We start from the raw sequence: 13,911 nt of genomic DNA on the forward strand, positions 1-13,911 counted from the left end.
TGTAGAAGTGACTCAAAAATCCAGAAGACAAAAAGTTAAGCAAAATAATAACAATTTTTCTTTGTCTATTCTAGTTTTGAGCTGCAAAGGCTGTGTGTTTAAAAACATGTCTTTTAAAAAAAAAAAACGTATAAAGTCTGCAGTCATCTGGGCTGGAAACCCATATTGGAAAATAAGGAACGCTGGAGTTCTCATGTAACTGTCTTGGAGTGATGAACATGAGAAAAACCACAATAGCTTGCTCTGAAGAGTGAGAGTTGACGGCATTGATGGCTTTGAATGCTTATATAATGCTGGGTTATAAACAAAGCCTAACTAATATACGTATTGTGTTGTGTTTTTGAAGACTCAACCATCCCTGTTGGATTTCTGCATGTGTTATCATAGCACCATTAAATTCCTCTGACACCAAAACTGTGGTAAGGACTTAGGGCTATAAGCATGTTGTAGTGCTTCTTGGTCTATTCAGTTACAATGTGTAGACTGCTTATAAAAATAGAAGTGTTCTCTGTTGTATGTGGAAGCCTTTGTAAAGGAAAGAGAAGACATGCCAAAAGACTTGGTTTATATAAAAGTGCTGCATATTAATATGTTATGGGGAGTATATTGAACTTGGGGAACATAGCTATTTTGCATCATCATTGGTATGGATTGAGCAGCTGAGTATTACATAGTTTTTCTAAATACCTTCTGTGCGAAGTGTGATCATTCTGTAAAATTATTAGAGTAACTTCAGTATTTTCCATGTTCATAGCTTTGTTTTCTTTTGGTTTTCCCAGTTCTGGTGTTCAGTGACTAGATTAGGTAGGTTGTGTTTGTACTGGCTTCAGGCTGCTGTTTTATTAAATGATGAGTGGTACTAACATTGCAGTTATACATAGTTTTAGAAATTTGTTTATCAGTGGGCCTTTCTGTGGTAGGGTCTTTTAGCCTTAGACAAAGCAGTTCAGGACTTTTGGTTGGCATTCTGTCACCCCAAGTACTTTAATGACATCTCAATAAAATATGATGATGTCTTGAAGAATTCTTCAGACCTCTCAAATGAAACTTTTCAGAATATTAATGGAGAAGGATGCATCAAGAGATCGGAACAAGCAATATGGAACTAAGTCTTCAATAATTTTTTTGTGTAATAAATACTCTGGAAGTATTACTCTAGAATTTACCTAGTGTTCATGGCAGGGAGGGGGAGTAGTGAACAGACACAACTATAAATGTGAGATGTTTTATTGGAACATACCAAGAACAAATTGCCTTTGTGGTTCCTTCTTAGGTCTAGTGTTGGCCCTTCTGGTGAGGGAGCTGAGTAATCCTGTGAAATTTGATAGCTCTGTCAGTGGAGTTAACAGTGCAGACATCAGTCTTATCTGAGTAATAATATTCTAGTACTTGAGTCTGACTAGTACTGTCTTCACAGTATTCTGTTTTATTTGTTAGTGTTTAAGTGCCTAGAACACCCAATTAAGATAGTAAAAACTGTGTGATATCTGATATTATGTGTGTTTTTATTTTTTGTGTCTGTCTTTGGGATTTCCAAATGATAGTGGTTTGCATTTTATTGGGTAAAATGTCAGCATTGCAGACATATACCAGCTCCATTTGAGGCAAATGTATGTGCAGTATGTCTTTATGGTAGAAATATAATGTCCATTTCCTTTGTCAGAAAATCAACGTTATTTGGGCTGGTACAGTTGTAAGTTGTACTTGACTGCCTGTGGTCCTAAAGGGCTGTCTTTACATTTGGGCTGGTGCCCTGGAAATGTTACTGCTTTTGAGAACCTGAAGAGTTGTACTTCTGCAACCATTTTGGGGACTGTAGGAGGAGCCCTTTGTTATGTTATTGAGTTAACATGACTGCCATGCCTTTATCTGCCAAAGCATCAGAGAGATGTTTTGACTATGACACAGATATCTTTTTGTTTTAAAAGGAACATGTAGAATAGATTTGCCTAATCCAGTCTAATAAGATTATATTTAGATTAGATTAGACTTATCTTTCTGTAAGATTTTGATTCAGACGTTCTTTGAAACTGATTTACATACCACGCAAGTGCTATCACTTTGGTGAACAGACTTGTTATGTGGCACCAGTTACGTTAAAATAGATGAATTTAGAGGTGGAAGTTAGTGGAAAACAAACGTAATCTTTTTCAAAGAGAAGTAATGGGACACTTGTTATGGTAGGGTTTTGGTCCCTTAGCTGCTGAATTTACAAACTTGTGTTTTAAAAAGTAAGATTGCTAGATACAGGGTAGATACTACAAAGTACATCTGCTCAATGTGTTGAGCAAAATTTTCAGGCTTCCTTCGCAAACATTAGGCATCCACATTTGTTTTCAGTAGCTAATGCAACTTTATTGTTGGAGGTAGGAGTAGTCTGTAACTTGCTTACGTTGATTTCTGAATGCTAACTTTAAATGTATGGGATTTGGGGGCAAAAGTTAATATTCCTTACCTTATAGCAACTGTAATTTCAGTTATGAGTCGTCTTATTAATAGTAGGTATAAACTAGGATATATTCCCTTGATGAAGTGTCATTAATATGCCTGAAATTTTCCCATCTACCATTTTTAGTCCTATTAGTCTAGACAGTGCAATATGTAATGTAATGTTCCCATTGCCTTAAATTTAGGTGGAAGAAGGAACCAAAAATGTACGCTTGGGCTCACTAATTGGTCTGCTGGTAGAGGAAGGACAGGACTGGAAGCAAGTTGAAATACCAGCTGGTGCTAGTGATCCATCTTCTCTGACTCCACCAGCACCTCCCCTTTCTGCAGTTCCTGCAGGTCCTTCAGTTTCAGCCCCTGCTAAACTGGAATATCAACCTGGAAAATTGCAGTAAGTTTCTGTGATTGTTATGAAATGGAACTCTTATTTAATTAGATCAGTAGAGCTGAACTGAGAAGAATCTTTTGCCCCTTCTTGCTTAGTATTAAGCTGCTAGTTTAAGAGTGTTTCAGTATGTGTGTTAATAAAGCTTGCCTGCCCGGAATATTTCTTTGCTTGTAAGCCCAAGAAGTCAATTTGAACAACAAAGTTTTATTAGAACACCTTCTATAGATGTGCTTTTATTCTTACATACAAATGCTGTATGAAGGATTCTAAGCTTAGATTAGGAAGGAATTGCATTCAGATATGATGGACAATAACGCTTACGCATCTCATGCTCAGTTTACCTATACTGGTTTTTAATTTCTTTTTAAGGATTGAAAATAAACATACTCCAAATCGTGCTAAGGTGCGCTGGGTGCTCTGTAGCTCTGTACTGTGTTTGATAGTCACTGCTTCTGTTTCGAGGCAGAAATGTTACTGTTGAGCATATCCCATCTAGGTCAAGATGGCAGGTGCGGGTTTCCTAGTAGGATAGTATACCTTGAGTGTATGCTGATTAAAATGTTTGAGTGTGGGAGGGCTTAATATTTAGTCTTCTAAAGCAGATACTGGATCATGCAGCTAGATCTGTATGGCTTTTGCTTTCCGAAAAAGAAGACATTCCATTAAATCAATCCTATAAAACAAAATTGTAGCTAGGGCAAAGGTAATGACATAATTAGAATTAAGCTGCATTAATAATGCAGTTACAGCTAGCCAACCAAATAAGATGTGAGCAACCCTCTTGTCTGAGCTCCTAAAACTCATTTTTTAATGTTACTGTAATAAGCTGGTCTTAAAAAAAATGTATGTGGTTCTTCATGGATAACCCTTTTTTGGAAGACTCCATTGTTCCTGTAAGAGGAAAGTTTGGAGATGAGTTTTCCACTCTTTATTTTGATCTCTTTAGGTTGTTACTGTGTTTTTAAACTCACCCTTGCATTAGAGCTTGGTGAAGGGGCACAGTCTGACTTCAGTGTTAGGAACCCCCCCAGCCTTTGTACAGAACTCTGTTTTCTTCCCCAGCTGTTGCTTCTGAAACAGAGCATGTATTGTGTAGTTTCTCTTGATATACATTAAAAGAAATAACCTAATCTTATTGTTGAAATAGCTTATTTTTCACTTCACTTCTTTAGGGTTCGCTTAAGTCCTGCAGCTCGCAACATTCTGGAGACACATGGACTAGACCCAAGTAATATTACTCCTTCTGGGCCTCGAGGAATCTTCACTAAAGAGTAAGTACATATTTCGGTAAAGCTACAACCTCATACTCCCGTATTTCTTCCTTTGAACCTAGAACAATCTCCATGAACTCAAAGTCCATTTATTTAAAAGGCCAACTTTTTGTTCCATTTTTTTTTTCTGTGGGGGAATGGCGTAGTTAAATTTGAAAAATGTGTTGAGAAGATATGGAGAATATGTTTTCAGAACCAAAACAACATAACAGTAGTCTGTTTTTTTCTAACTCCTTTTGTTTGTGTAGTTCATATCTTTTTGCTTCTTTCACTGATGTTCAGTTATGAAGTCTGTCAGGATTTAATTTCTTCCCTTTTTTATTAGACTGAGGAGAGCAGTGAAATGTAATGGTAAAAAAAAAAAAAATCCAGAGTGCTGTTTTTCTTCCATCTTTATTTTTTTCCTCATCCTTGATTTAAAGATTGTTTACAAACCTGTGGTTTGTTATGATCAGGCTTCTAGTAGTTTACTATACCTTTTGAGTATAATATATATATACATAATGATTGGCACTCAAGCCTTGGAGTGAGAAACTTGTGTATAAAAATGTGTTATGGTAAATCCAGAGTCCTTAGCCTTGAAATATGGTGCATTATCTTTACATTAGTATCTATGTTATTGGAGATGAGGAATACTTATTTTTATTGTCAGTAAAATTATTCCTTTTGACAAAGGCTGTCATTCACCTACACAGACCTTGTTAGATGCTCTCATTTTAGTTCCATTTAAAGGCAGCCAGGTCAGTGTAACTGGAATTGAACTCAGAGAAGCAGGCAGTGGAAGTCTGCTGTTTTCTAAAAACTTTTTGTTACAGTCTTTGGCTGAGTTGAGACAAAATAAGGAGTTGAATACATATAATATTCTATGTAACAGCAATATATCAGAGTTTTTTCTTAATTACATAAGTGTAATGGTAATTTATGATGTGTTACTAGGCTATGGCAGGTGGAAACCCTCTAGGACTTTGAGCTACCTAATTAACAATCCATAGTTGTCATGGAGATGTAGCAAAGATTTTTATGTAGCAGTGAGAGTTATCTAATAAAATCTTTTTTCAAAGCTGCGTTCTTCCAAACAAAAGATTCGACTTTGAAATGTTATTTTAAGATACAGACTGTCTGTGGGTTTTTTTAAGCATTCGTTTGAAGTGGTGTTAATCCTTTCAGATGACTACAGGCTCTGCTATTATGTTCAGTTTAAAATTAAATGTTTTCAGATTTTTATAGACAGCTGCTAAAGATATTCAGGGAAATATTTCTTTTGCTAATTTGAATTTAATGTTAAAATACATGCCATGCTTTATAGCAGAGTGACTCACAGTCTCTTTTCCAAGTAGACTAGCGATTGACTCTTTGAGGTACTGTTGTAAGTTCACTTTTCACTTTTAAACTCTGAGTTTCCTTATGAACAGGTCTCACACCAGATTACAAGAAACAAAGGTAGTTATGTAAGCAAGCAAGAGTCTTTCCCCCAAACTTTTTATATTTAAATTCAGCTCACTGTAAAACTTTAACAGCAATAGGACCTTTCACTTGATAGGTTTCTCTGTCATAATCTACTCCCTTAGTAGGCTGATACTTCATTTCTCTTGTGTATCTCTGCAAGGCTGAATTACTGTTGTCTTCTTCCTGATTGTTTTTGTTTTATGTAGCGGTAGCTTTTTCATTTTTAAGCAATATCCTCTGCTTTCTTCAGAAATACACTAGAAGATTGATGTGTCAGTATAAAGTAACTCACAACTTCTGTCAAAGATTGCACCATGTTCCCAGTCATGAGCTCAGATGCTGTGTTTGGGAGTGCTATGTTAAAGTTGTTGGTTGTTTCAGACTGCTTTTGCCCTTTCTCATCCAATTTACTAGTGATCTAGGAATTTATAAATGCAATTATAAAATGGGGGGCAGCTAGTTACCAGTAACAACTGTGTTCTGCTGATGCCATGTTCCTCCCATCTGTACCTTCCTACCAGCTGGCACTAAGCTGGTGTGATCTGGGATCTCAGAGCTGCTCAGGCATTTGCACTTTCAGCTTTCAGATAAGGCACAGTGCACACACGGGGTGCTGGTTTTCCAAAGAGTCATTTCATGTGTATGTGTTGAGTGCAGACTTACAGTGGGATCTATGCTGCGTGTGATTTGTCAGCTGCCACTATGGAGGAATGAGTTCTTTCTATAATGTTGATAGTGCAGTAAGTCTGATACTCAGAAGCTTTTGATGTGTAACATTCTCTGCTCACCTTTTTCCTTCTTCCAGTAAATCTTCTATGAATTGAGTAATTGGATGTTCAGATGAAAGCGGAATGGGACAATTTAGTAACAATAACTGCCACCAGAGGAAGCTAGTGTCAGTCTGTGCATCTGTAGTTGCACCACTGGATCTTGAGCAATTTTTAGTTGTGTGTATAACCGCTAGTTTGTCCATTTCAAACAAAGCACATTTTGAGCACAAAATATACTTTTGCCATTCTTTGGATTTTGGCGAACTTGAAGTGGAAGGACTGTACACTTCTGTAGTAGTGATAAACTGAACTGTTACAGAGTTGCTGGAATCTGCACACTTCTAATAACAAAAGTTTGGTAAGGCATATTGTTTTGGTTTTGGCTGCTGCCGGCAACAAAAGCGCCACGCGGCCGCCCCTCCCCCTGCCGCGCTGTGGAAGAGAATGGAAAGAAAACAGGCAGAAAACTGGTGGGTCGGGATAAGGGCAGTTTAACAGAACAGCAAACAGAGGGAACAGTAACAACAACGATACAGATAAGGAGAGAATACGACATAAACAGACCTGCTCTCTCGGACCGCACCGCCACTGCACACTCCCGAGCCGCGAGCGAGTTCCCGCCGCGCCGCCCCCCCCCCCCACCGGAACCCAGTGTGACAGCACATGGTATGGAATACCGGGCTCTGTTTGTCCAGGTGGGGTCAGCCCCCACCCCTGGCTGTGCCCCTTCCTGGAGTCTGGTGAAAATTAACCCTGTCCTGGCCAAACCCAGGACATTATCCACCCCTTATTCCATACCATCTATGTCATGCCCAGGTCCCCCATTGTCCAGTTGATCACCACCACTTCTCCTGTCTCCAGATATCATTCCCTTAGTCTATGGATCATCACTCTAAAGTGTCCATTGAGTTCATTTAGTCCATGACTTCAGGCTCCATCTGTCGTAATGGTCTTCCATGGCAGGAGAGGTGATGTGTGGTGATGGGCGGTCACTTGCTGCATCCGGAGCTCACAGCTGATGTATCTGGTGCGGCCCGTGCCCACAGTCTGCAGGAGATGTTGATCTTGATGAAATTGATGGATGCCAGTTGTTGAAAACCAGGTCCAGTTCCATCATCGCTGTGCTCTGCTAGGTTTTCATAAAAAAAGTCCATCCTTCTTTAATCCGGACAATTCTTACTATGCTACTACTGGTACAAAATATAACACTTATAACAGTGATAACAGTGACAGGGTTATTTAACAATTAACTTTATACAATTTATTTATGGACTATTCTTGCCCAAAATCAAATCCCCATGAGGTACACATCGGACTTCCCCATCCTTCCGAATTACCCACCAGGTACACCCAGGTCCTTGAGCAAAGGCAATCCCGCGGACGGGCTTGCCTTTGCCCGAGGCAGGACTAACCCAAACCGTCTTCCCTAACATGTTCCGCATGTGCACTACAGGGACTTTATCCCCTTCTACGGGGCGCTGAGGTTTTGACTGGGCAGGACCAGCCCGGTTGGTGGACCCTCTGGTGTTAACCAACCAGGTGGCCTTTGCTAAATGAGTATCCCAGTTTTTGAAAGTCCCACTCCCCATTGCCCTCAAAGTGGTTTTTAGCAGCCCATTGTACCGCTCGATCTTTCCAGAGGCTGGTGCATGGTAGGGGATGTGATACACCCACTCGATACCGTGTTCATTGGCCCAGGTGTCTATGAGGCTGTTGCGAAAATGAGTCCCGTTGTCCGACTCAGTTCTTTCGGGAGTTCCATGTCGCCACAGGACTTGTTTTTCCAGGCCCAGGATGATATTCCGGGTGGTGGCATGGGGCACAGGGTAGGTTTCCAGCCATCCGGTGGTGGCCTCCACCATTGTGAGCACGTAGCGCTTGCCTTGGCGGGTTTGTGGCAGTGTGATGTAGTCAATCTGCCAAGCCTCCCCATATTTATATTTTAAGCCATCGTCCTCCAGACCACTCAGGCTTTACCCGCTTGACTTGCTTGATTGCAGCGCATGTTTCACATTCATGGATAACCTGTGCGATGGGATCCATGGTCAAGTCCACCATGGGGTCACGAGCCCATCGGTATGTCGTGTCTCTTCCTTGGTGGCCTGAGGTGTCATGGGCCCATCGAGCTATAAAAAGTTCACCCTTATGTTGCCAGTCCAGACCCACCTGAGCCACTTCAATCTTGGCAGCCTGATCTACCTGGTGGTTGTTTTGATGTTCTTCAGTGGCCTGACTCTTAGGGATGTGGGCGTCCACGTGATGGACTTTTACAACCAGCTCCTCCAGCTGGGCAGCAATATCTTGCCACAATGGGGCAGCCCAGATAGGTTTGCCTCTGCGCTGCCAGTTGTTCTTCTTCCATTGCTGCAGCCACCCCCACAAGGCATTGGCCACCATCCAAGAGTCAGTGTAAAGATAGAGCACTGGCCACTTCTCTCGACTGGCAATGTCTAAAGCCAGCTGGATGGCTTTCACCTCTGCAAACTGGCTTGACTCACCTTCTCCCTCAGCAGTTTCCGCGACTTGTCGTGTAGGGCTCCATACAGCAGCCTTCCACCTCCGCTGCTTCCTCACAATGCAACAGGACCCATCCGTGAACAGGGCATACTGTTTCTTATCTTCTGGCAGCTGGTTATACAGTGGGGCCTCTTCAGCACATGTCACCTCCTCCTCTGGCGATGCTCCGAAATCTTTGCCTTCTGGCCAGTCCATGATTACCTCCAGATTTCCTGGGCGACTGGGGTTTCCCATTCGGGCGCGCTGGGTGATCAGCGCGACCCACTTAGTCCACGTAGCATCGGTGGCATGATGCGTAGAGGGGACCCTCTCTTTGAACATCCAGCCCAGAACCGGCAATCGAGGTGCTAGGAGGAGCTGTGCTTCAGTGCCGACCACTTCTGAAGCAGCTCGAACGCCTTCATATGCTGCCAGAATCTCTTTTTCAGTGGGAGTATAGCGGGCCTCGGATCCTTTGTATCCCCGGCTCCAGAACCCCAGGGGTCAACCTTGAGTCTCCCCTGGTGCTTTCTGCCAGAGACTCCAGGTTGGGCCATTCTCCCCGGCTGCGGTGTAGAGCACGTTTTTAACATCTTGCCCTGACCGGACTGGACCAAGGGCTACGGCATGAACTATCTCCCGTTTAATCTGTTCAAATGCCTGTTGTTGCTCAGGGCCCCATTCAAAATCATTCTTCTTCCGGGTCACGTGGTACAGAGGACTTACAATCTGGCTGTAATTTGGGATGTGCATCCTCCAAAAACCCACGACACCCAGGAAGGCCTGTGCTTCCTTTTTGCTGGTTGGTGGGGACATAGCTGCTATTTTGTTGATGACATCCATTGGGATTTGACGGCGCCCATCCTGCCATTTTATCCCCAAAAACTGGATCTCTTGCGCAGGTCCCTTGACTTTACTTCGCTTAATGGCGAAACCGGCTTTCAGAAGGATCTGAACTATTTTCTCCCCTTTCTCAAAAACTTCCTCTGCTGTGTCACCCCATACAATGATGTCATCGATGTACTGCAGATGTTCTGGAGCTTCACCCTTTTCCAGTGCAGTCTGGATTAGTCCATGGCAAATGGTGGGACTGTATTTCCACCCCTGGGGCAGTCGATTCCAGGTGTACTGGATGCCCCTCCAGGTGAAAGCAAACTGTGGCCTGCACTCTGCTGCCAAAGGGATGGAGAAGAATGCATTAGCGATGTCAGTTGTCACATACCACTTGGCTGCCTTTGACTCCAGCCGATACTGAAGTTCTAGCATGTCTGGCATGGCAGCACTCAGCGGTGGTGTGACTTCATTCAGGCCACGGTAGTCTATTGTCAGTCTCCACTTGCCAGTAGATTTTCTTACTGGCCATATGGGACTATTAAAGGGTGAGCGAGTTTTGGTGATCACTCCTTGACTCTCCAGCTGGCGGATCAGCTGATGAATGGGGAGAAGGGAGTCTCGGTTGGTACGATACTGTCGCCGGTGCACCGTTGTGGTTGCGATGGGTACCTGTTGTTCTTCAACCCTCAGCAACCCCACAAGGGAAGGATCCTCCGAGAGACCAGGCAAAATGGACAGCTGTTTAATTTCTTCCGTCTCCACAGCAGCTATGCCAAAAGCCCACCGATACCCCTTTGGGTCCTTGAAATACCCTCTCCTAAGATAGTCTATCCCAAGGATGCACGGAGCCTCGGGGCCAGTTACAATGGGGTGCTTCTGCCACTCCTGCCCAGTGAGGCTCACTTCAACCTCCAATACACTCAGCTCTTGGGACCCCCCTGTCACTCCAGAAACGCAAATGGACTCTGACCCTTGGAAATCTGATGGCATTAAGGTACACTGTGCACCAGTGTCCACTAGAGCTTTATACTCTTGTGGATCTGACGTGCCAGGCCACCGAATCCACACCGTCCAATAAACCCGGTTGTCCCTTTCCTCCACCTGGCTGGAGGCAGGGCCCTTCTAATCCTGGTCAGAGAATTTGCTGCTCACCTGCTGTAAAAATGACTTGGAGGTCCCCTCCAGAGGATCGGAATCAATGTCAAACTGTCTACCTGGTCTGGAGAGCTGGCTGCTGGAAACTGGAGCAGCATTTTTCCTAACAGAATCCCCTTTTGTGATTGTTTTACCTTGCAACTCACGCACTCGTGCCTCTAGACTTGAGGTGGGTTTTCCATCCCACTTCCTCATGTCCTCTCCGTGGTCACGCAGGTAGAACCAGAGGGTGCCCCAGGGTGTATAGCCTCTGTATTCCCTCTCCTGAGCAGGGAAACGCTTGTCCCTAATAGCTGAGACACTGGCCCGTACAGGTGGGGAGTAGGACATATTCCTTTCTAGTCGCTTGACCAGTTTCTCCACGGCTGAGACAAGGGAGGAAGAGAGACTTTCCTCATATTGTCGGAGTCTGACAGCCACCTCATCCACTGTTGGTGCCTCCTTACCTTTCCAGTCTACTACTGCCAGTGAGTTGGCATATGAGGAGGGTGCGCTCCGCACAAACTTCCTCCACATGGATTGTGAGCACTGGAGTTCATCTGGGTCTGTGGGTACCTGCTCATTGTCTGTGTCACAGTAAACCAGCTCCCGCACAGCTAATTCCCTCAAGTACTGAATACCCATTTCCATATTGGTCCACTTGCCAGGATAGCATACAAAATCATCACTGAAGGGGTACCTCTCCCTCACGCCTGACAGAAGTCTCCTCCAGAGGCTGAGGACTTGTTCCTTTTTCCCAATGGCCTTGTCAATGCCCCCATCCCTGGCCAGGGATCCCAGCTGCTTGGCTTCCTTGCCCTCTAACTCCAAGCTGCTGGCCCCCTTATCCCAGCACCGCAGCAGCCAAGTGGCAACGTGCTCGCCTGGGTGGCGGCTGAAGTCTTTCCGCATGTCTCGCAGCTCACCCAGGGACAGGGACCGGGTGATGATCTCTGTCTCTATCTCCCGCGATGACCCTGGCTCATCATCATCCCTCCCGGAGCGATCTGCTCTCTTTGCGTCTTTCTTTAGTTTTACATGGGCGACTGCTACTGGCACAGGTTGGTCATTGGGCTCAGCTGCGATGCCTGCAGCTGGAGCTGGGGCTGGAGCAGCTGCTGTGCCCGCTGGGGAAACTGAGGCAGACCCTGCAGCTGTGGCTGCAGCAGCCGTGGTGCCGGTCAGGGGGGCTGTGACTGCCTGCTGGGCTGGAGGGGCTGCAGGGCCGGCTGGGGGGGCAGCGCCAGTGCCTGCTGCTTCGTTTCCCCCCCTTTCCCCTTTAGGGCACTGAATCAGGTTGAACAGGGCTCAGTAGGCGTGGGCCAGACCCCAGCACGTTGCAGTGATCTGTGTCTCTCTGGAGTTCCCAGGGTGGCAGCACACTTTTTGCAGATATTTTACTAGTTTTTCCGGATTCTGTATTTGTTCAGGGGTGAGTTTAAAACACACCGCGGGTGCCTATTGCTCTAGACACCTGCCCATGCTGTCCCACACACCCAGCTACTCACAGCTATCCAGCCCCGGGGCAGGTCTCTGCACGATGTTCTTAACGACTTGTTTAACCCTAAACAAGACCCAAAACCCATTCAGGAGGCATAACAAAAGGAGAGTGCTGGCCTGAGCATCCCAAGGGTACTCGAAATTCTCAAAAGGTGTTAGGACCAGCCTGAGGGAGAGAGGGGGGGCGAAAGAGTGGGGGGAGGTATCCCCTTCGATTTTCCCCACAGATTGGATTTGATTATTCACAAATTCTAAGACGTAGGATCCGAGCTACAGAAATGATCGCAGTGCCACATGCAAACACAAGCCTAATTTCATGCACAGTGATGTTATCATGTCGTAAGTCGATATCGTACAGTACAGTAAAATCGTCATCCTGATCTTTTTCCCCGAGGTAACAAACAGCACAGCAGTGAATACATACTGCAAGTAAGGACTGAGATACCAGAGCCATCTGAACAAAGTCGGAAGCATTTTTACCGGCGACTGTTTAACTAACACAGAAAAATGCGTATAACAAAATTTAACAAAATCTAAGAAAGCAGTTTTAACACACACTGCTCAGCCCTGCCGTTATCCTTGCCCCACATTGGGCGCCAATTTAATGTTTTGGTTTCGGCTGCCGCCGGCAACAAAAGCGCCACGCGGCCACCCCTCCCCCCGCCGCGGTGCGGAGGAGAATGGAAAGGAAAAGGCAGAAACTGGTGGGTCGGGATAAGGGCAGTTTAACAGAACAGCAAACAGAGGGAAACAGGAACAACAACGATACAGATAAGGAGAAAACACGACATAAACAGACCCGCTCTCTCGGACCGCACCGCCGCTGCACGCTCCCGAGCCGCGAGCGAGTTCCCGCCGCGCCGACCCCCTACCGGAACCCAGCGTGATGTCACATGGTATGGAATACCGGGCTCTGTTTGTCCAGGTGGGGTCAGCCCCCACCCCTGGCTGTGCCCCTTCCTGGAGTCCAGTGAAAATTAACCCTGTCCTGGCCAAACCCAGGACACATATTTTTGTTTAATAAATGCTTACCAAGCTCTGATGTCTTTTTTGACTGCTCTTTTGTGTTTGTTACCCCTTTTTCTCATATTTCTTCATTACTGTCCTGTGTTGATAGATGCTTATAGAGTAGTTGGAAAGATGTATCCAACTCTTCCTTTTCCAATTCTAATAAAGTATCTGTTTGCCTGACTTGTACTGAAATTTGTTTAATTTTATTTGCTTTGGTGCCTCCTCCAAATCTACTTACAAGCAGGCTCGTATTCTTGCACCCATGATAGTCGTAACATTGCTGTACCTGATTTTCTTAATCGGTTGAATCATATGGAATTGGTGGAGGGGGAAATTATAGGTATGTATAACAAATATATAAAAACAAATATATATGAAATAGGATTTTTATGTGTATATAGATTTCATACTCAGGCAGGAGTTTCAAAAACTCTTGAGTGAATCTTCTAATCAAAATATAAGCTCAATTTCAGCAATAGATTTTTTTCAGTTAACGCACTAAAAGCCAATAAGATTATTAAAGCATTTTGACTTGGCTGTCGTAGCTAGTACCATCTGTTTTTTGTCGTTTGCATAATATATGGAAGTAATTTTAAAGCATTTCCTCAGTTTT

General features: G+C 44.2%; 1 protein-coding gene across 4 annotated transcripts in view; it reads left to right on the forward strand.

The window, feature by feature from the left end:
• Window positions 1-13,911, forward strand: part of PDHX (pyruvate dehydrogenase complex component X) — a 65,992-nt gene that overhangs the window by 20,363 nt on the left and 31,718 nt on the right. For all 4 annotated transcript variants that reach the window (XM_075426211.1, XM_075426210.1, XM_075426209.1 and 1 more), the window contains exons 4-5: window positions 2,634-2,839; window positions 4,009-4,107. In XM_075426211.1, the coding sequence (XP_075282326.1) occupies window positions 2,634-2,839; window positions 4,009-4,107 (305 nt within the window). The remainder of the gene's footprint in view (window positions 1-2,633; window positions 2,840-4,008; window positions 4,108-13,911) is intronic.

This window comes from Opisthocomus hoazin, chromosome 7 (assembly GCF_030867145.1).
Source record: "Opisthocomus hoazin isolate bOpiHoa1 chromosome 7, bOpiHoa1.hap1, whole genome shotgun sequence".
NCBI lineage: Eukaryota > Metazoa > Chordata > Aves > Opisthocomiformes > Opisthocomidae > Opisthocomus > Opisthocomus hoazin.